This window comes from Haliaeetus albicilla, chromosome 24, assembly GCF_947461875.1.
Source record: "Haliaeetus albicilla chromosome 24, bHalAlb1.1, whole genome shotgun sequence".
Classification (NCBI taxonomy): domain Eukaryota; kingdom Metazoa; phylum Chordata; class Aves; order Accipitriformes; family Accipitridae; genus Haliaeetus; species Haliaeetus albicilla.
In genome coordinates this window covers 10926847-10947564 of record NC_091506.1, presented here as the reverse complement: position 1 = coordinate 10947564, position 20718 = coordinate 10926847, and the positions used below count along the sequence as shown (strand labels likewise).

At 42.0% G+C, this 20718-nt stretch overlaps 1 protein-coding gene across 4 annotated transcripts in view; it reads right to left on the bottom strand.

Moving 5' to 3' along the window:
* ARIH2 (ariadne RBR E3 ubiquitin protein ligase 2) overlaps positions 1-20662 on the bottom strand; it is a 32624-nt gene extending 11962 nt beyond the window's left edge. The window contains exons 1-4 of one of the 4 annotated variants that reach the window (XM_069812038.1): positions 20516-20654; positions 16159-16505; positions 3098-3165; positions 1313-1376 (exon numbers count right to left, since the gene is read on the bottom strand). In XM_069812038.1, the coding sequence (XP_069668139.1) occupies positions 1313-1376; positions 3098-3165; positions 16159-16407 (381 nt within the window). In that variant the 5' untranslated portion in view covers positions 16408-16505; positions 20516-20654. Of the gene's footprint in view, positions 1-1312; positions 1377-3097; positions 3166-16158; positions 16506-19989; positions 20089-20515 lie in introns of those variants that run through there. The other 3 variants (XM_069812039.1, XM_009913777.2, XM_069812040.1) reach the window with 3 other exon arrangements.
* Positions 20663-20718: the final 56 nt, after the last annotated feature.

Below are 20718 nucleotides of genomic sequence, written 5' to 3'. Positions count from 1 at the left end.
GACTTTGTTCTAAGTGGTCTCATTTATGAACCAGAACAAGATTCACCAAATCTGCAACTGCACTGATTGCCTAGATCAGCTGCCCAACTAGAATAGCATGTGCACTACTTCAAACCTTCACAAGCTGTTCCTCTGAGCTTACCACTATAGCTTCTCCCTATAGGGTCAGTTGCTCTGCAGACGTTCAGTATGAGCATCTGCCCCCAAAATTTCATCATTCTGCATTAGGAGCCAAAGCACAGAGCAACTTGCCCTAGCACATACAAAAAGACTAATGAATTGCCTACCAAACCAAGTTTGTCAAGACTTAAACTAACCTTTTAACTGTAATATCTTTCTTCCCAAAATGAAATCACCATTGCAGTGGAGAGTACTTAAGTGACAGCTGATACAAGATTCAGACAAACCTCAAAATACATGGACTAATTTGCAGGTATGTCAAATAACAAAGATTTTTTTTCTGGACTCTGGGCAGATAATTTATTTTGAGTCCATGAAGCTTACTCCTGTCAGCAGTTTTAGCATTTTCACTCTGCTAGTTACAAGTCAGCTCAGTTGCCAAAACAGGCTTTTAAAATCTCCCCTCCACCCCAACCCAAACAGTGTTTCTCAGATGTAATATTTTATCACTGAAAATCTGACACATGGTGATGTGTTCCTGGGGTAACTGTGGATTGTACCGAGACACCCACTGTGAATGAAACCTGTAAACATGCACAGGAAGTTTCCATTTAAAGGTGGTGGAGGGGAAGAGTATCTAAAGACCTGTGTAGCCCTGGCTGCAAAACACAAGCTGTTAGTTCAAATATCACTACTGACTGGCTCAGCAGCAACACCACTGGGAGATTTGGCTTAAGCATCCCTGAACAGACCAGTGTAGCAAACAGCCATCTTGGGGGGGGGGGAATCTCTGTTCCAGCCACAGACAAGCTCTGTTCACTCTGTGCAGCCAGAGCTTCCCTTGAGTGTCTTTTACAGACAGAGCAGAATTGGAATAGGTAGCCAAGCCCATGCACTCTGCTCCTTCCATTGCGTACCATCACTCATGCCAAAAAAACAAGCCTAATTTTCTTGAGGCAAGTAATTCTTGAACACTGCCTGCAAGACAAAAGTAAAGCTGCTATTTATATGTTAGACACCTCTTGAATGCATTCTCATTTAGAAAGTAAACCTGGCGTTGAGTTAGGGTGTTGGATCTGAGTTTGCAAAGGGTTAATATGGGACAGACTATGCCATTAGTAATGCAATCCTCCGATGAGGTGGGTCAGAGGTGTCTGCCAAGGGAACAGACCAAAATAGTTAGCATACTTACATGTTTGGATGAGGTGGGCTGAACTCGTGCTTCCACTAGCAATTGGGCAGCATTAGACTTGTGCCTGAAAAGGCAATTGAAGAATGATCAAATCAATTTCTGAATACATTTTGCTTTGTTAAATTGATCCTTCTCACCTGAATGAATAATAGGCTCTGTGCAAATGGTAGGGTAGGTTTCAACAAGGAGAGTGGAAATGTGTTCTGTGTGAGGCTCCTTCACATAGTGAGCTGAACTCTCGTCAATCAAACTGTATGAGGGTTTCTTCAAAATCCAAAACAGGAATAATACTTCTGCCAGTGATGGGTTCACATTTCCCTCATACTCCTTGATAAATATTTTTCTACAACTCTCTCCCTTCCCCTGAAAAACTATTTTGGAAGGTAAGATCTTCTATCCACACTCCTAGAGCAGTCCAAAGCCGCTGCCCATAATAACACACTCCAGTGAGGCTCCTGTCTGTCTCCTATTCCTTTGTAAAAATCAAGCTATCCTGGTTAGGTCTCAAGTTGACTCCAGTCTATTATCTAGTTAAGTATTTACTCTGTGACAGATTATCACCCTTTAGGCATAGGAAGCTGTCTATCAGCAACCTTAGAATTAAAAATGTTTTGCTGTTTGTGACTTCCATTGCAGAGTAATGTTTATATCTCTGTGAATTCAGAAATAGCAGCATCACTGTTGTGATCATGCTGTAAATCCTCCCTCCCCACTAGCGCTTTTTAGTTGTACTAGGGAGCTTTCATTTGATAATGTCACTTCATACCAAGACAGAAATTTGAGGACCAGATCAACTGGACAACAACTTGCAAAGTCATAGCTTTAGAAGTAAACCCTTCCCAAAACTTCCTCTTGTTTAAAACTTGTTAGTTAACCTGCAGAATTGCCCTGAGCTGCTATGCAGGAATCTCACCTGCCGTGTTCCCCACAGAAAAGCTTTCACAGGATGCATGGTAACTAATGAGCCAGTTACCAAAGATGCTGCACAATATCCATACATGAGATGCATTTCCCATATGTTCTCTGGATGAAGTTGCTGGCTATAGGGCCAAAAATGGCATGGCAGAATGAGTCAGACTGATGTGCTCTCTATTTTCAGACAATATTCAGTTCTGAGCCAGTATTTTCTGGAGGGACTGCCAGACAGCAGTGCCTCCTGACACACTTCCCGTACATGTTTGGGCAGAGTCCGAACCCTCCTTTTGAAATCAGTTGAAGGACTTCGTTACAGTAATACTGACCAAGCAGCAAAGGGGCTGCACTTCTCAGTTCTCTCACACCATCTTCTCCTGCTCTCCACATGCTAGTCAGCTTGGAAAAAAACATCACTTACCTTCAGAATGAGAAAAAACTTCAATGTGACTGTACTACTAAAGAAAATATCAGCATAGGTTCAGTGCTCCTTTATGATTTATGGCTCATATGTTCAAAACAGAACATACCTTATCTTTATATTTGTTAAAATAAATAAATATAGATGCAGCACTCTCAATCTGTTATCTCAAAGTTTAAGCTAAATGCATCTACAGGGTTCCCAGCGTGACAATAATTCCTCAGACTGAAAGACATTCACCATCACTACCCTCCCCTTTTTACATATTTCTTACAGGCAGTGCAGCCTCAACAAAACAGTGTTTTTCCTCTGCTCCCTGGAATGGACTGTGTGGCCTGCTTTCAGGTTCAAAGACACTTGTCAAAAAGACACCTGTGGACCACCCCGAGCATTCTTGCAAAGCAAGGGGGAAAAGCACTGAGTGCAGAAGAAATAAGACTATTTACACTTACCTTTCCAAAATCTCTGAGATTTGCCAGTGGAAACTAACTAATACTAGCTTTGCAACAGCATGTGATACCTAGGTGGAAAATAAAAGAAAAAAAAAAGTCAAGTTAGGCATATTTTGAGGCCACACCTCTGCTTAGGACTATGATCTTCTTATAAGACTAATAAATTGTACAAACTTGGTACAACATCCCAGCGATACTCAGATCCCATTAAACTACTAGACATAATGCTCACAGCCAGTGCATCTGCAATATACAGGCTGGAATGAAGCATGGGTGTACCCAAACTAACTCACATAGTCACAACAGCACAGAGAGGAAGGAATCAAGAATTCACTGGATTAACTTAACTGCTCATGGAAGCCCTGTATCCAGTCCTGACTGTGGTTGCCACTTGAGAGGCCCAGACTGGGATCAGGGTCCTCACTAAGTGTGCAAAGTAGGCACCACAGGGCAGACAGATACCACTTACTGAGCTGGAGAAGCAGTAACAAGCTGCAACACAGGCATGCTGTGACAGCAAAGGGTGGGGGACCCCCCCCCCCCCCCCCCCCAAATTTCCCAAGCCTTCACTGCAGAGAAGAAAATTATACGCTAGACTGAAATAGGAAGATAGAAAGCTACTGTGACAGGGACTATTTCCATGCAGAGTTGCTTGCATTACGTGGACTCCTGGCAAGCACTAGCACAGTCCGCGCTAGCCTGAGCACCCTCTAGAATACTGCAACACGACATTTAAAGTCATGTTACAAGGACACAAGCAAATAAGTTCTCCTTTGCTTCTATGCATTGGTTTATTTCAGAAGAAAAGAGACTGGTCAGCTAGCACAAAAAGGCTCGTACCCACCAAGACCACAAGCATCTGCTGAGCTGCTGGACCTTCAACCTGCCTCTTTACCCCTTCATGGCTTTATCAGGCCCATGGAGTTCAAACAAAACAGGTCTCCTGCAAACAAGACACCTCTTCCAGGGGAATTCAGAAGGCTCATGAACCCTGCCTCCTCACTCCTCTCTGTGCTAGGAAGCACCTGGGCAAGCCCAGTGATCTGCACATTCTGCATTCAGACACCCTCTGATGTTAAAGGGCTCTACCTCCCGCACTCCAAGACAAGCTATCAACATAGCACCTCTATTACCCATATAGAAAACACAACTCCTTCCATCCTAGCTGCAGGAAGAGCTCCTTTTTTTCTCTAGAGAAGCTGTCAGTCCCAATCATCCACTGAAAAGCCATAAGCCTTCTTGAATCCTGCTACAGGTGGATCACAGGATCCAATGGACTGGTAATACAGATACACAACCACCCCAACACAACCCTGGAAGGAAAAACAAGCAATGGTTGCTTCTTCTACAAAACAGACAGGCTCTGCACACATAGGGTCAGCATACTCATTACTCTTCTAAATCTACCCCACTGAAGAGGTGCAGTTTCACAACACAACACAACTGACCTATTCCTGCCACATGATACCACCCTGGTCCTGCACTGGCATTTGTCAGCGCTGGAGGGTTGGTTCAGTGAGCTAAAGCAGCATAGCAACAATACATGATGTAGCTGGGGTTTTTAATTGGCTCTTAGCCACCTCTGCTTTCTGATTTGCCCACTTTGCTCACCACTAAGAAATCCCAGTAATAAAAAAAAGAGTAATTTTCAATGTTCAAATAATCCTTTTTCTAATGAACTGAAACATTAGTTCATGCTGTGTAAGATCTGGTATGTCACCTTCCTCAACTTTACCAGTGATGTGACCCTCAGAAAACAAAGGCTGCCCAGGCAGCACTGCCCTCCCTCCCAGCACAGAAGCCTGTGATTAGATGGAGTGTGGCACACAGGGCAGCTGCTGACAACACATACAGTCTGCTCCAGTTTGTACAGATGAAGTGCCACTGCCAGCCTTGGATGGGTTATCTTAAGCCCCCAGCCTGGCAGACCCAGACAGACACCTTTGACTTGCTTGTACAAGGCAGACATCTGCATTTCGTGTTTGAAAAACAAACAAGTATCAGGAATGTGGTCTCTACAAGACTGGCTTCCTGCAAATGCAAACCACATGCTAATGAATCATTCTTTAACAGCAATGAAATTATTTCTCAGTAGCAGTAAGGAAGAACAACCATCCTGACAAAAAAAAACAAGCCACCAGACTTAAATGGAAAGTTAATCTGTAACACATGAAAATGAGTATTTTCCAGGTGGATTTTCAGAGCCTGAGGTGTAGCATCTGTTGCAGCATCATGACTCCACGACCTCCATGAAGTTACTTGTTCCCGGAGAAGGAACCAAGTACATTCAAGAATGAAGATGCATAGAAAGAGAAATACAAATACCAGCATACACATTTCTGAACTCTAACAAACTATCCTAACAGAATCAAATGCTTTTGAGTCAAATTATTTGTCAGGCATTATGTGGAATTAATGCTCCACAAAGATGCCAGATTAACAGTTCTAGAAGAATAATAAAGCTTCTGCGACCATTCCTATTTTGCTCCAACTGCAAGCACTGACTGGATCAGCTGTAGTGCTAATTTTATTACTTTCATCATAAAAGCACCCAAGAATAAAACATTTTCAATTCATAAAGCCAGGTTCATGACATGAATCCACTTTCATAAAAGCCCTGAAGCAGAAAATTTTTTGATACTACCTGATTGGAGCGCATGCGATCTTGCAAAAAAGAAGTCCCAGAGTCAGCCAGTTGCAGCAACGTACCCACAGTCTGCTTGGCATGGAAGTATTAGTTCTTACACGTTAAAGATAGATAACATTCAAACTGTAAGAAAGAGGGATGGGAGAGGAGCAGATAACTGATGAGGCTGGGGCCATGCCTGCTGAGTGGAGTCTCACCACATTACAGTCTACATCCTGTTCACCAATAGTAAGGTGGTAATTCAGAAGGCAAACGTGAATACCATCAGGGGCCAACACTACTGGAGAGATTCAAGAAAACAAGCATGAGAAGAAAACAAGTGTTTAAACAAAAGCCTGCTTCTATTGATTAGCAGCGCTCCCCAGCCTCTTCAATGATTGTACATTCACAATGAGTGAATGATTGTACCAAGTCAGCCAGTTCTTCCACAATAACACCCCAGAATAATTGAAGTATTTCTTTGTAAGCAGGAGCCAAAACATGCTGAGCACAGAAAAATACCACTGCAATCAGAAGTTTGGTCCATATGTACATAATTCATTACCTTACAGTACTGGAGAAGCAACGTACAGAAGCTGATACTGCTGGCTGAAGTATTCGGTTAGAAGACATCGATGCGCCCTCCATATGCATGCACTGCAGCCTCGCAGCATAGGAAATAAGCCTTGGTTGCTGTTCAGGCACACTGTCCAATATAGCATTTCCTGGACAGTCATAAGTTTCACACAATGAAAGATCTCAAACTTATAAAACATTTCAGAAAGAGCTACGATTCAGTCCCCTATCAGTCACCAGGTGCCACAAGAAGTTCAGGTTATTCAGGAACAATAATTCTTTGTCTCAGATACAAAACAAACAAAAAAAGATGCCTTTGATAAATCATCAGCTTTGTTTAAATTTTCCCATTCTTGTTTCAGAATACTAAGACCCAAGAAAGATAGTGAGATAGCCCACTTGGTGTCTTGCTGGCAGCAGGTCATTTCAGTAAAATACTTCTACAGACCACAGTGCAGAAGGGAATGCATATTCTAGATGTTGCACTTCTCAGTTTTTGTCTGCAACTGACGAATTGTGCCAATGCTTCTACATAGCTTGACTTCTCCAGAACTCTTCTAGCTGTGATTAAATTTATTAAAGTTTAGAAGATGAAAGCTGAAAGCAGTAGTCATGCTAAAAGATGTCTGTCTTTCCCTCACTCTCATTTTCCCATTTTCTCACTATCAGCTTAAAACTTCAAGATCAAAGATCAACTCAGTCCAAATCTGAACCTGGAAAATTTCCGACTGAAAACCAGGCTTCTTTCTTCACGATGGGGTGGCAAAGCTGAAGAGAGAGGATCTCATCCAATCTGCAATTTCCAGCTTCACCTTAAAACAGGAATTTGGTCACCTCAGAAACCTCCTCCAAACCTCTATCAGCTTAACTCTGACTTACCAGTGATAGAAGGCTGCTGATTGCCGGAAATGGGCACCAAACACTAATGTTTATCACTGCACTGGAAAAGGGGTGCAGTGTCTATGCACACAGGAAGGGTACCAAGAGAGAACAGCTCTGCACAAGGGAAAGACTCTACAGGAGTTGTAAAAAAAGAGTCTGAAAAATTTACACAGTGCTGGACAAAATTAGATTCTGAAAGCAGAACAAAGAAGTAATGCCATTGCATTAAACGCGCATCTATTCACTTTCTGGAAGAGAGCACAGTATTTTTTTCGTATTATTTCTATCTCCATTTATCTCCTGGGTTCTTTACTCTCCAAGATAAGCAAAATTCTCACACTTCTGAAGTGTGAGAGAGTCTGGCACTTTTTAGGACAAGACAATATCAAAAGAATTTTCAAAGAAGCTCTGTAGGTACCTTGCTGCGTTTAGAGAGCTCTAAGACAACTATGTCTCAACTTGCTTCCCTAGATAAGCTAAGTTGTTTGAAGAGCTGAAGTTTCATCTCTCTACAGCAGAAAATCTTTTCAACCATGCCACTTTGACAGTTGCTAATTCAGACAGAAATGTTTCCTAAAAGCTAAAAACCCACCGTCTTTTGTAGCGCTTATATTCTACTGAAATTGCTCATGCATATTTATGTCGCATGCATATGTTATGAGTTCATTTCACTTTTCTCCAAGGGATGGCCTATTTTCTGGAGGTGTGTTTCACTTCTCACTTTCGCAGAGATATGGTATCAGGAATTTAAAACAAGAATAATCACATGATTCTCAAAGAGATTCAATTCAGAATGAGTTGCAGATATTATGATCTGGTTGGAGCTGACATCCCATGGCTTTGCACCAAGCTGACAATTCCTGTTACATCAGGGTTGCACTGAAATGACTGGCCGAGATGAACGCAAACCTGGCATAAAGAAATGCAGCTTCCATTTCTCGTCTTTCCCCTAATCAAAGGTTTTTATACAAATAGATTTAAGCAAATAGGATTAATCTTGAGAAGCATTTATTTTAATCCACGCATAGTTTTTGTTATTTCTACAGGGAAAGGATGAACTTGGGAAGATACTAGTTTGTGTTGTGCATCAAAACTTCTAAAAACACACTCTTAAATTCCTTACAACAGTAAAAACACACAGAGCAAGAGCCTCTGAAATGGTTGCTGTTGGTGAGCAACTATGGGCAAAATAGAGACTGAATTGAGTTGGCGGTAGAGAACAGTAACACCTTAGAAAGAAACCATAATTTCTATTGAATAATTTTGCTAAAGAAAATCTGTCCCTTCAGACACGCTTTACTTAAGGATACTGAGGTAAAGGAAGTGACCCACAAATGGAAAAAATACTATTTTGCACTTATTTCTCTTGTGGAAAGTAGATCTGACTCCCTCTATGCCCCACTGGAAAAACTATCCAACTGCCCTGTTTTTAATGGAGGATTTCTCAGAAAAGAGCAGAAATATTAGGAATTATGAAGAAATAAAAGGGCAACCAAAAAACTTTTTTTGGACCACATTTTCTCCTTTCTTTTGATCTACCCCTCTTTTAAGCAGAATTCCAATATGCAATCCTGGTAGAAAACTCATGAGGCTGCAGGGGCTTGAGCTGCGATTAACATCACCTACCATAAACTCCCCAAGTGTTCAAAGTCTTGTAGCAAAGTCCTCCGTATCTCTTACAGGTTTCTGAGTATTAGAAGGCTGTTTTCAAAATTGAACTGAAATTAATTTTACTTATCAGGAAAAAAAAGACAAAGTTACAACAAAACCAGATACCCTGCTTTTTTTTCCCGGGTTCAGACAAGCTTAAAAAAAGTGAGAAAAAGCCCTCCATCTTTAGGTTTCACTCACAGTATTGCTTACAATTTGTCTGACATTTCAGCCCCTCTCCTGATTACAGACTGCAGGCTACACCAGGGAAAGAAATGCAATTTAGAGTCTGTAGCTGCAGTCTCGATACCATGAAAAAGGTCTTGACAAACAGCACTACACGAGCTCTGCTTCATCACAGGGTTTTAATCTGTACCCCGTCACTCACCCTCTGGCATGCAGAGACTTGGTGTCAGTCTGCAAGATTAGAAGCATATTTAGGAGGCAGGGTGCAGTTTGGAAATGACAAATACTGCTGGTGTTATACACATGGTTTGTGAAGCTGTCAGTGCACAACCTAGTTGGCCACATACTGAAGAAAGGGGATCTCGGGTTAAATTCTAACTCCTTCTCCACACTTACACATTGCTTTAATCCATCCGCTCTCCTACACAGGACAGCAACAATTTCAACTGCAGCTGCCAACAAACAGGATCAGTAGGATTCAGCTAGGAAATCTCAACATACGTATTTCTCAAGCTGTTAGGCTATTCTTCCTGAGGAGATTCAGAAATAAATTAACAAAAAAAAAACCCCCAAAACCCCAACACTTCAGCAAGATGGCATGCCAGAAGGCATTCTTACAAAATAGCTATGAGATTCCTTCTTTGAAAGATTTAGAGCAAAAGAAATGCAGCAAGAAAGCTGTAAGACAGCACACGGATATAAGATGGACGTGAGACTCCCCAGCTATTCTTTCCAAAGTAATGTAGTGTTTGATAGCATCAGCGCCCAGTGCACGCTGCGCTGTGCTCCCCACGTGCTGCCAAAAGCCCCAGTAACACACCCCATTGCTGCACTCAGCTCAGCCCCTGCCTAGGTGCCTTCCCAGCGAAACACAGGAGAGTGGACAATTCCTTCTGGTTGACAGAAAGGAGGATGCACAGGGAGGAAGCGAAAGGCAGATAATAACCTGAATTCACACAAACCTGGCCAGTGGCTCAGGACACAGGACAGCCAACTCCAACTGGAAAGTGCTGGTGCATGCATGCAGCCACAGCAGCACGCACGTGCAGAGCGCAGGGCTTAGGTAACTCTGCAGTAAGTAATCCCAGTCCAGTCCCGAATAACATAGTCCTTTACTTGACAATCCCAGCTTCTAAGGGCATTTTTCTTTTGTTATAAAAAGATGAAGAGGAAGAACATCTGCTTTGTAAAACAGTGTTTCACAGTACACAACATAGCTCATTTCTGCTGCACCATCCTTAATAGGCACGGCACACAAATTTGGCAGTGCACTTCAGCGGCTTCATGCCGCTCCTGTGATCATGTTGTCCAGCTGTAAGCTTGCAACATGAAACAGTTACTGAAAGATCATTTCGGCATTTTTAATGACTTGTGTCTTGACTACCTCCCACCAAGATCATACTCATCAACAGCTGTGAACAGTTTTTTTTTGCTCACTGCAGAGTCATACTGGCTGTAAGATACACTTAAGGCATGAATCACAAAGAAATGTGTGGGCTATAATCACCCTCCACATTTGTGGCTCATTTTTCCAATCAAGTTGAGAATTCCAGCAGTCCTGGGCAGTAAGTAAAAAACCTGGTTTCTCTCCTCAAATGACTTCATGGAGTTGTCACAAGGTTGCAAGGTCTGGGCTCTCCAGCCAGCTCTCTTATCTTGCTGACCAGAACTCTACCAAAACTTACCAGGCTTTATGGAAAAAAAAAAAAAAAAAAAAAAAAACCCGAAAAAAAAGAAAAAAGAAAAAAAAAGCCCTTTAGGAGCCAAAATAAAACACACACTAAAGATAGTTAGGGATATATTCATGTCCTCTTGGTATTTAACACACTACTGAAGTATAGGCATCGTGAATCTGGTGGGCAACAACACAGCTTTTGTATAGCAGAACTTCCAGGATCTTTCTGTTTGGGAACAAAAAGCGCGTAAAGGACAAAGGTACATCTCAAACGTGTGTGCTCCTAAAGGTTACAACTTCAGACTGGATGCCCCACATAATGTTGGCTTGATATTAAAACACAGAACAAGGTACAGATGTAAATCTGCATGTCCTGACTAATCTAGGGCTTATAGGTGCTTCAAAATAGCATGTTATCATTGCCACACAGCACCATGGGGGTTCTGTGGAGAAGTCTACCACTTATAGTAAATGATATTTAAATATTTATTCATTGTTTACTAATATATGCTAATATTTACCAATGTTGGTTCTTATGGACATTAACTTTGAACATAAATTTTTCAAACCCTGTTCTTAAGTACGTGCATTCTAGTGTTTCAAGGGGCTTTAATACCTCTCCTGTATTTGAGGTACTTAGGTACAGCTAGTCTTTTTTGACTGGCATTTTACGTTGCATGTAAGTTTCATGAAGTCATTATGGTATCAAAAAGGATGACTACGCAACACTGCAGGTTTGTTCAGATAAGCACCCCGTACCACATACTTGGTTGCGGTTCGCACAGCGATACAGGGAGACACACACACCAGTGTCTTGACATCTGGCTTTTTACAGACTTTTTGTGATCACATTGAACAGGCATTCTGTGAGCGCCAACTCCTTCGGGTAGAGCTGCTCATACAGGCTGCCAATCTCCGCGCACATGACTCTGGATCTGCTAAAGATGGTATTTGAAAAGGACCGCTGCCAGCATTCTACAGCTCTACAAACTAACTGTTCTGTGTCAGCACAATTTGAGTGTGTGGAACAGTTTCAGAAGGCTGTGTTTTTATGAGCAAATACTGATTTGGTTGCATTAAAAGATGTGACATCAACAAGGTGAGCAAGAACATATGAAAAACTGGTTTATCTCTGAAAGATCAATAGTGATAACATGGATTAATAGATTCAGAACTTTATCATGACATCAAATAGTTTTTGCATCTACCAAGTTTTATTCTTCAAGGGACAGGGCTAAAAAAACATCACAAGCTGTTATTTCAAGGAGTGAGGGAAATAAGCTTTTTGCTGTCTGGTAAATATTAGCAGATTACTCACATTAGCAAACTGAAAATTATAAATTCTTCAGTTTTACAATTCCTTTGGTTTTAGTGGAAAGACATCAGTATCAATTGCCTGTAAAACAACAGGACTATCTTTCTTTGTCACCTTGTATGTGCAGAAATATCTCAGCTTCCTCATGACTGACATTCAGCTTCTAAAAAGATCTAAAGTCAAGGTAACATTTTTTTCATAAATTGTAATTGCAATTGTTTTATCTGGTGGTTTATATCATCAGTTTAAAAAAAAAAAAAAGGTAAAAACTAGAAAGATCCATCTCATCACTGAAACAGAAACTACTGCCAGTTATTTGGAACATCACAGATATTCCAGACTTGTACAGAGACCCTCAGCAGAGCCAGGAAGTGTCATTCACAAACAAAAACAATATGACATCATCACACACTTAATTGCTTGCCAGTGACAGGGTCAATTTTGTTTGTACAACTGTTGAGTATCGTACTGTTTGTATGCATGTACTGATACTGCCACTCCAGGACCCACAATCACTCAATGATGGTTGACAGAGTTATCTTGAAAACAAACTTATTACTACACAATTTTAATTCATTACTTTTGAAAGATACTGGATTTTATAATTATATCTACTTTTTAAAAAGAACTGTTGTAGATTCCTTTGTTGGTCTGCAGGCAATATATGCCATTCTGCTTTCAAGAGTATTGTCCTTAACAAGTGTTGACTGTTGGTGAAGTGACCTTTTGAAGAATTAAAAGTGGTCTGCTTCAATTCACAGGCCTTTTAGTCAGAGAACCACAGAGTTTTGGATATTAGTTTGAGATTTTCTTCTGGCATGTTTCAACAGAGATAGTCTGTCCTAATTTCAGCCAGGGTATTAACTGAACCCTCCACAAACAGACCTCCAGATTAAAGCACTAACCAAAAAGCAAACATTCCCTCTTCTTTTTTCTTGGAAAGCAAGAATCTACTCACAGTTCTTACTAAAACCAAAATGAGGAAAAACTTTCAGAGTACCACTTACAATGTCCCTCTAGCTTCCATATGGTTCTGGGATAACCACTACTGTAGTTGCAGGGCTGCCACACAGCACAGCTGGTTGCATCTACCACTAACTTATTTGTACTAATTCTTCTGTTCAGAATTCCCCACCTGATGCTGGGTTTCATGCTTTTATCAGACTTAAGATTTTAACTGATTTTTGTCTCTAATTGGGGTAGACGAAACCCAAGTGTTTTGTTGAAGAGACTGTCTCTTTCAATGTTGCATTCAAACTTTTGAGCATATGCTGGGTGCTCACACCTGACCTGAAGTTAGCCAGCCAATACAAGGTTTGTTCAGTTGTCTAACTTCAGTAGGAGTAAGAACAAGGTCAACTGTAACTCATGGGGAATGAAAAAAGGTAGCCAAGAGGGTTTCCAAGGAAGATCACCCTTTACCTCAACACTTTTAAGAAAATAGGAATTCAACAGTCTGAAATAGCTGAACAAAACAGTTTGAAAAACAAATGTTGAGGGTTAATGAGCAGAGCAAATGAAATACTATTTAGATTGCTATTAGCTAATAACAGTACAGATTGCAAGATGTAAACCTCTGAATACCTGTTCTGATCTTAAAAGCATGTAGACAATCAATGTATCAGAGAAAACACACGCTCAATACACGCCCCCCCCAATTTAACCTTCGTAAAGTGAATCATCTGATGATAATATACAGCGGCAGAACATTCAAACACAGCTTTGAGCCCATTTATTGCATGCATTTTTTTCTTTGCTTTAGGGAATTGTATTAGTCTATTCATTTCTTCTGATAGCAAATTGCTCAGATACCATGTCATGCATTGCCTTCATCTTCGTACCTCCTGAAGATAGTCTTCAATTCACCTTCATCTTTCCCTGTCAGGACAACCACTCTGCCTTAAATATGAGCTAATACGAAAAGCACTACATAACCACTAGCTATCACAAGGTAAAGGAGATGAAATCAACAAAATGAACTAGCATGCTCCCAAAGAACAACCACCACTATCCAAAAACCCCAAGACATTATGAAAGGCAGTCTTCAAAAGAAAAAAAAAGTTTTAGAGCTCAAGCAAATTAGAGGAAAGAAGTCAATACAGTTCTTAGAAAAGTCTGCCCCTGTTTACTCATATCCATTAAGTCGATGGAAAATAATGATAAGAAATAGTTCAACATGTTCTATTCAATTTCCTTCTTCTCTATGCTTGCTAATTCAACACAAATTCTTTCCACTCCAGTTTGTCTCAGAAAACTAACAAAATTACAAGTTTCCTTGGGGAAGAGAGGGGAAGGAAGAAACAGGGTTGCTGAAGTACTGCAAGAAAGGATGCCAGGAAGCAAAAAGCACACGCTGCAGATACACAACAGATTTCCAAGAAAAGTGCAATTCTTGCACCATGGTTGCTAGTGAAGAGAGAGTTAATGTGGCACTTCAAGACCTAAAGACTTAGTGTGTGGCTTACAAGATCACAGTTTTTCAAGTTTCTACCCAAATTTATTTTTATCTTCTCATGCACAAACCGAAATGTGTAGCACTTCTTTTTTAAGCAAATATGCAGGCATATTCTTGGTATAAAAGGAATGTAAAACATTCTCTCCTTGGGTCATATTTAGAGCAAGATTTGAGCTAGCAGGTTGCTATTATCTGGTCAACAATATTTGCTCAATGGGACCTTCAGAATTCTTGGAAAATTTCTTTTAACTTTGGAAGCCTGATTTTTAAAGACTAAATAAAGTACTGCTTTTGTTAATTTAATTCAAGAGAACAACATGGCAGGGTTCACCTTTTTGAAGGGTGCTCCATTTGAAGACAAACAGTAAGGAGCAGAAAAGCTGTTCTAAATCTTTACTTAATCGCTAAGAACCAAGAGCAACTGACAGCTGGATCAAGAGTGCTGACCAACTATTCTCATTTTTTCTTTTCTTTTGCCTCCCTTTTCTGACAATCTGTAGAGAACAGCAGGCATTCCGAGCTTGAACTGCACATTTTGAAGAAAACACAGACACGAGTTTGACAGTCAAGAAAGAGTAAAACTTCATTTTCTAAGGTGGTGAATGCTGGGAACAAGCACAACAGATGGCAAAAACAGCTAGAGATGCAGCAAAAAGTATGGGTGCACTTTAGACCCTATTGTTTATAGGCTTCATAGTCCTCAAGCTTTATGGTTATACTGTTTCTAAAGGACACTGATGTGCAAATAAGGATCAAGAAGTCTCTCATTTTTTTAAATTAGGTTTGATTCAGACCAAATGAATAGGAGTTGAAACCCATCCAACATGTTTTTTTATATGCTACAGTCACCTGTCCTGCTTTCAGGGGTTGTTCCAGAGAAGAACAAGCACTAAGAGACCTGTTACAAGGTAGATGCATCGTTAATTTCAACCCAGTGTCAACATCTAGAGCTTAGAAAACTCTGCTTTCCTCTGACCTGCACTGGGACTGAAGCACACTGACAAGGCAGAGAGGGAGCCTCCTCTTATTACTAGTCTGCGCTACAGTAATCAGTTCCACAAAGAGAAAGAGAACTTCACAGAAGTCTTACTGAGCATAATACCATGGAGCTGACTCAAGAGTGTGACTCTTCTGTGATGAATTAGTCACTACAAGAGCTGGCAAGTTCATTGTACTTTAATTGCTGTCACTGCAACAGTAGGGTTAATACCTGGCATGACAGCTGATCTGTCTTTGAAAGTCTATGATTATTCTCTCAGAACCAACAAAGAAAGGTGTTTTTGTTAGAATTACAGAGTTTTAGCATGTCTTCCTATCTGTCAGTTATCTTCTCATACACAGGTGTACCAATCTGCACCATTATGATTTGGTTTGTTTCTTTTCTACATATCCTCTTTGCATTGTGTTAATGCAGAGAGTTATAACTCAGGAATTTTGGTCATGAAGCTCAGCTCTGTAAAAAAAATAATTGTAAGAATCAACATTCAGTAAGGAAGATTTTTCAGGCCCCAGAACCAGTATGCAACAATTGTAAACCTTCAAGTCAGTTTTGAACCAGGGACCTTCAATAATGTTCCTCCAACCCCCCATAACAGTAATACTGCAACAGCTTTTATTTCAAACTGTATGCTCAGCATTTGCCTTCTCAATCACAGACTTGTTTTACACCTGTGTTAATGCAGAAACCTTTCCTCACCTTTAACGTGGCAGCCAAGCTGGCCATGTGTTCATTCAGAGTGCTCTCCGACTCCTTGTAAGTCAGGCAGGTGAACTGATACTCCTCTGGATCAAAGGCATCTGCTCCCTGCTGCTCCACGTCGTTAGCTACCCCATCATAATAATCCTCAATATCCCCAGGATCCTCATCCTCTTCCTCCTCCTCGCAATTAGGGTCATAATCCTCTTCATTGCTGTCAGAGCCCTGGCTGTTCATGTCCACGGACATCTTAATGCCCTGTCAAACTGCAGACCAGGAAAACAATTGCAGCTTCTTTTTCTCCTCCAAACTTTATCGTTCTTTTGATTTCATCTGAGCTCTGTCTCCTAAGGGGGGGAAAAACAATTTTTTCTGTTGCCTAAGAAATTGTAAGAGAGGCCACATCAACATCATACAGGCGGTCAAACAGCCAGGAATGGCTCAGCTAAAGAAGATTCTGCTGTGCAGGTCCCTGGTTTGGATCCACTGCGACTTTTGCACCTGCAAAGCCAAGGCTAATCTTACAGGCGAGGTCTAAAACCTCAGAGACTGGCTTATTACATTGCATCCTAGCCCCCAGTGCAGGTCCCAAGACTTTTGGCATTTGGAAAGTGGCTGCATAACCTTCACTACAGATCTTTTCAGAGCTACAACTAAATTTATGACATTAAGTTTTTACCAACAGCCTGAAGTGCTGCAGAAAAGCATCATATCCATTTCACCAACACGAAAAAACACAAACCCCTTAACTATGACCACAGTAGCTAGAAAGGCAACCTGTGATACCCTGTACAAGTCCATATTGCTTCAGAACCACAGCCATTAAGTGGGACTTCAGAAAATAAGACAAGCAAACAGATACCTCACACCCAATTTAAGAGTCTTCAATACCATCTCAAAAGAAATGGTGAAATTAGCTAATCCCTTTAAGTAGGTTCTACTGGATGTGATCTGGCCTGGGCCTTACATCTGAGGGGGAAATAAAATTAATTCTCTCATTTTATTACCTTCTCAATATACACTTATTACCTTCTGAATGTAGAAATTTATGTTCAAGTGTTGACAGCTGCTATTCAAGAAGAATAAGAACAGCCAACTTTTTTTTTTATTCTCACTGGTATTGGAAGATTCACATTATCTATTTATTTATCTGAACTACAAACCTTCTGCTTATGTAACCAAACCACAGGGATTTGAGTTCTAAGAGGTTCAGCAGTAGAGCACGTATCAACCTTGAATTATGGTCAGCTCATATTTAATCACAAATTTCCATTTAACCAAACTTAGTTTCAAGAGAGAATATATTAAATACAAAAGACTTAAAACAATGCTGCAACCAAATTTTACATATAAAAATACATATATAAAGTCAAAGCTATATTTTTCCACAAGCAGCATGTATTGGGTTTCTTACACACATTTGCATTTTGCATTACTACATTGTTAGCTCTGTTACTCAAATACATTCCCACAGTATCACAATTTGTAGCTGCTGGGGAAACCATAATCAAGCTTTGAGAATCCTGACTTCAGAGCACAGGAAATGTCAAACATAAATTTTCACTATTTTTCCTCAACTCATTTGTTTTCTGTTTCCAGTAACCTGACCAGGCAGCCCAGAAAAACAAGGAAGAGATGCAATGTACAATTAATTTGAGGAGCTGCAGTGATTTCAGCAGATACAAACCTCCAGTACAAGAGGATGAAGGCTAGCAGCTAATTTTATTATCCCCTGAATTCTGGTCTCCATTCCTTTCATCTGCCTCTTGATTCCTTAGCCATCCACAACATAAGTAGCAGACAAATATTTTATAGCACTGCTTCCCATAGAACTTCAGTGGAAGACGACAGATGTCAAATCTGATTTGACAGACACAAGGCAAACCTATATTGCCTCTCCCTCTACCCTGCTTAGAGTTAATAATTCAGTTCTGGGCTTAATCTGTATCGACACTGACCTCTTGCATAAAAGCAGTAATGGATCTTTACCTGTTAAACGTTATGTTAAAGGAAAAACTTATTTGAGAATCCAAAACCACTGCGAGATATCAATAGCCCAGTGTGCAACAGCTTCATTCAGCCAACCTCAGAGCATCACGAAGCCTGAGCCATTTTCACCAGTCAGGAAACTTCTCAAACTCCCTCAGATCATCCCATGCCCTAGAGACAGGAAAAAAAAACCCCAAAACATTGGGTCCATTTGCTATCTCAACACATAGTGAGTCCCATCCAAGCAATGAGATGTTTTTAAATATCTAAGCAGAATAATGGGCCTACCCAATAGCTCAGCAGTTACACACCAGTTGCTGGGGAGGAGGCTCAGAAGAGTGCAGAGCCATTTCTGTGTGCCACTAACACACTTATTTGAACAGAGGAACTGTTTGCACGGGCAAATGGGATATATCAAGCAGAAAACAGTCTGCAGTCTGGACAACTTTTGTGACTCCTATCACAACATTCTCAGAAAGAGCTCACTTCCAGCGTAACTGAATGTCACACAGACATGCATGAAAAGAGAGGAAGGCTAAGACACAAGCTCTGTGGACAAAGCAAAGCAGGGTACTAGGAAAACAAGGAACAGAACTTGCCTCACCTAACACTCAGCCTAATGCCCTCATTCATGACCAAACCACAAGCTCTCTGAGTACAAACTAAGACAAGACACAGCTAATACTTGATAGCACTAGTTTTTAAGACAATAAAGATGTTAAGCTCAAAAAAGAGGGTCAAAAAAGCAAAGAGTATTTAGATTAAAAAATTACCATAATCCTCAAAATCCAATTATAAAGTTTTAAACCATATTTAGATCGCTTTCCTACCCAAGGGAGGATGAGGTCCTTCTTTACCACTTTCATCCAAGATACTCCCTCATCTTCACTAACACCAATACAATTTAATCCCCTCTCTTCCTCTAGCCTCCTTGCAGGAACTTGTAAACACACTCACCCCTACGCTCTGCCGCATATCAGATCCAACAGAGATGCCCTTTTGCTGACTCCTGCTTTGCAACACAATTCTTAACAAGGTCTCTTGAAACAAAAGGCCTTCAAATATGCCACCATCAGTCTCTCTCTGGCCTCACCACCGTTAGACACAGTAAATTACGTTATCACACCTCATACCTTGTCCTACTACATCATTCTTTTCTGATTTCTTGCCCTCTGCATCTACCTCTGTGGGATTTCTCTAGTAAGTACTTTGTAGGATACTCCTACTTCTTCTGTTGGTATTTCACAGCCATTTGAGGCACCTTTTTCTTCTCTCACCTCTTTACTGATAATTCTGAAACAGAGAAAGCCTAAGTCAAGTCTGCCTCCTGAACTACTTAAACTTTAAATGGGCTGACGCTCTCTCTTTTCTCTGAAGCCATCTACAACCCCAACTCCACATCAACTATCAATGTTGATTGCACCTTTGTCTACGTTACTCAAACCTGTAATCCGTGGATCATCCCCAATGGCTTCTTCACGCATGCAGCATGCGTATCTTGCCATTTCCTTCTCCACTGAGTTTTTCGACAGGGCTTTTTCATTCCAATAGTGAGAAACTAGAACATCCCCCACCCTTTTCACCACAGATGACTCTGCAGAGACCTCCTTGCAGCCATACCACCCTCCCCGCCCCAAACCTGCACGGTCTCTTCCCACTTCTCAGTCTTTGTTCATACTATCATGACTGCCTTGTCCTTCCCAACTCATCTAATCCATTTCATTCCTGTCCTTTATAATCTATCACCACTTTTAACAAGTTATTTTACACATACCTACACAAGCCTGCCTTCCACGGTATCTCTGCCCTTGGGCAGAAAGGCACCCAGTTCATTTAAATTACCTCAGGTCCATTTCTCTTGTAATCCCTGCAAGACTAAATCCTGTACTTGTCCCACACGGCCAGAACACTGCATTCTTGTAGGAGGAAAGCCCAGGAACACTGGGGGAAAGAAGGGAGCTGTGGAGGAAGAGCCCGAACGGTGGCGGGGCGAGGAGGGAGCCCCAGCACAGCCCACTCGCAGCCCGTGCCGAGTGCCGGCCTGAGAGCTCACGGCCTGCGGCTTCTCCCCGGGGCAGCCCGACCCCCGCCCCGGCTCCGGGGCGGAGCGCTGCCGGGCGCTAAACTGCACCGAAGTCGCAGAGAAGCGACACCGCGTTCCTCACGCCGGACTCACCCCGCCCCGGGACCTGCCGCGCCGCCCGGGACCCCGCCGCCTGCCCGCTGAGGGACGCTGGCGCGGCAGGCGGCGGCGCTCACCGGGCACCCTCGGCTCCCCACCACCGCGGGACGGCGCGGCACAGGGAGCCCCACCGCCACCTCCTTCCTCCCTCCCCCGCGTTGTGGCCCAGCCCCCCCCCGCACTTACCGGGCGCCGCGGAGCGCGGCCGGGCGGGGGAGGCAGGGAGCGGCGCCCCGGGCTCCTCCTGCCGGGCCGCCACTGCCTGCACGCCGGAAGCACCGGCCTCCGCGTGGCGTCACTTCCGCCAGGCGGGGCCGGAGCCGCCGCCGGGCCGGACTGGACCACTGCGCTGGGCCGGGGGGGGGAACAACAACCGAACCACTGCGGCG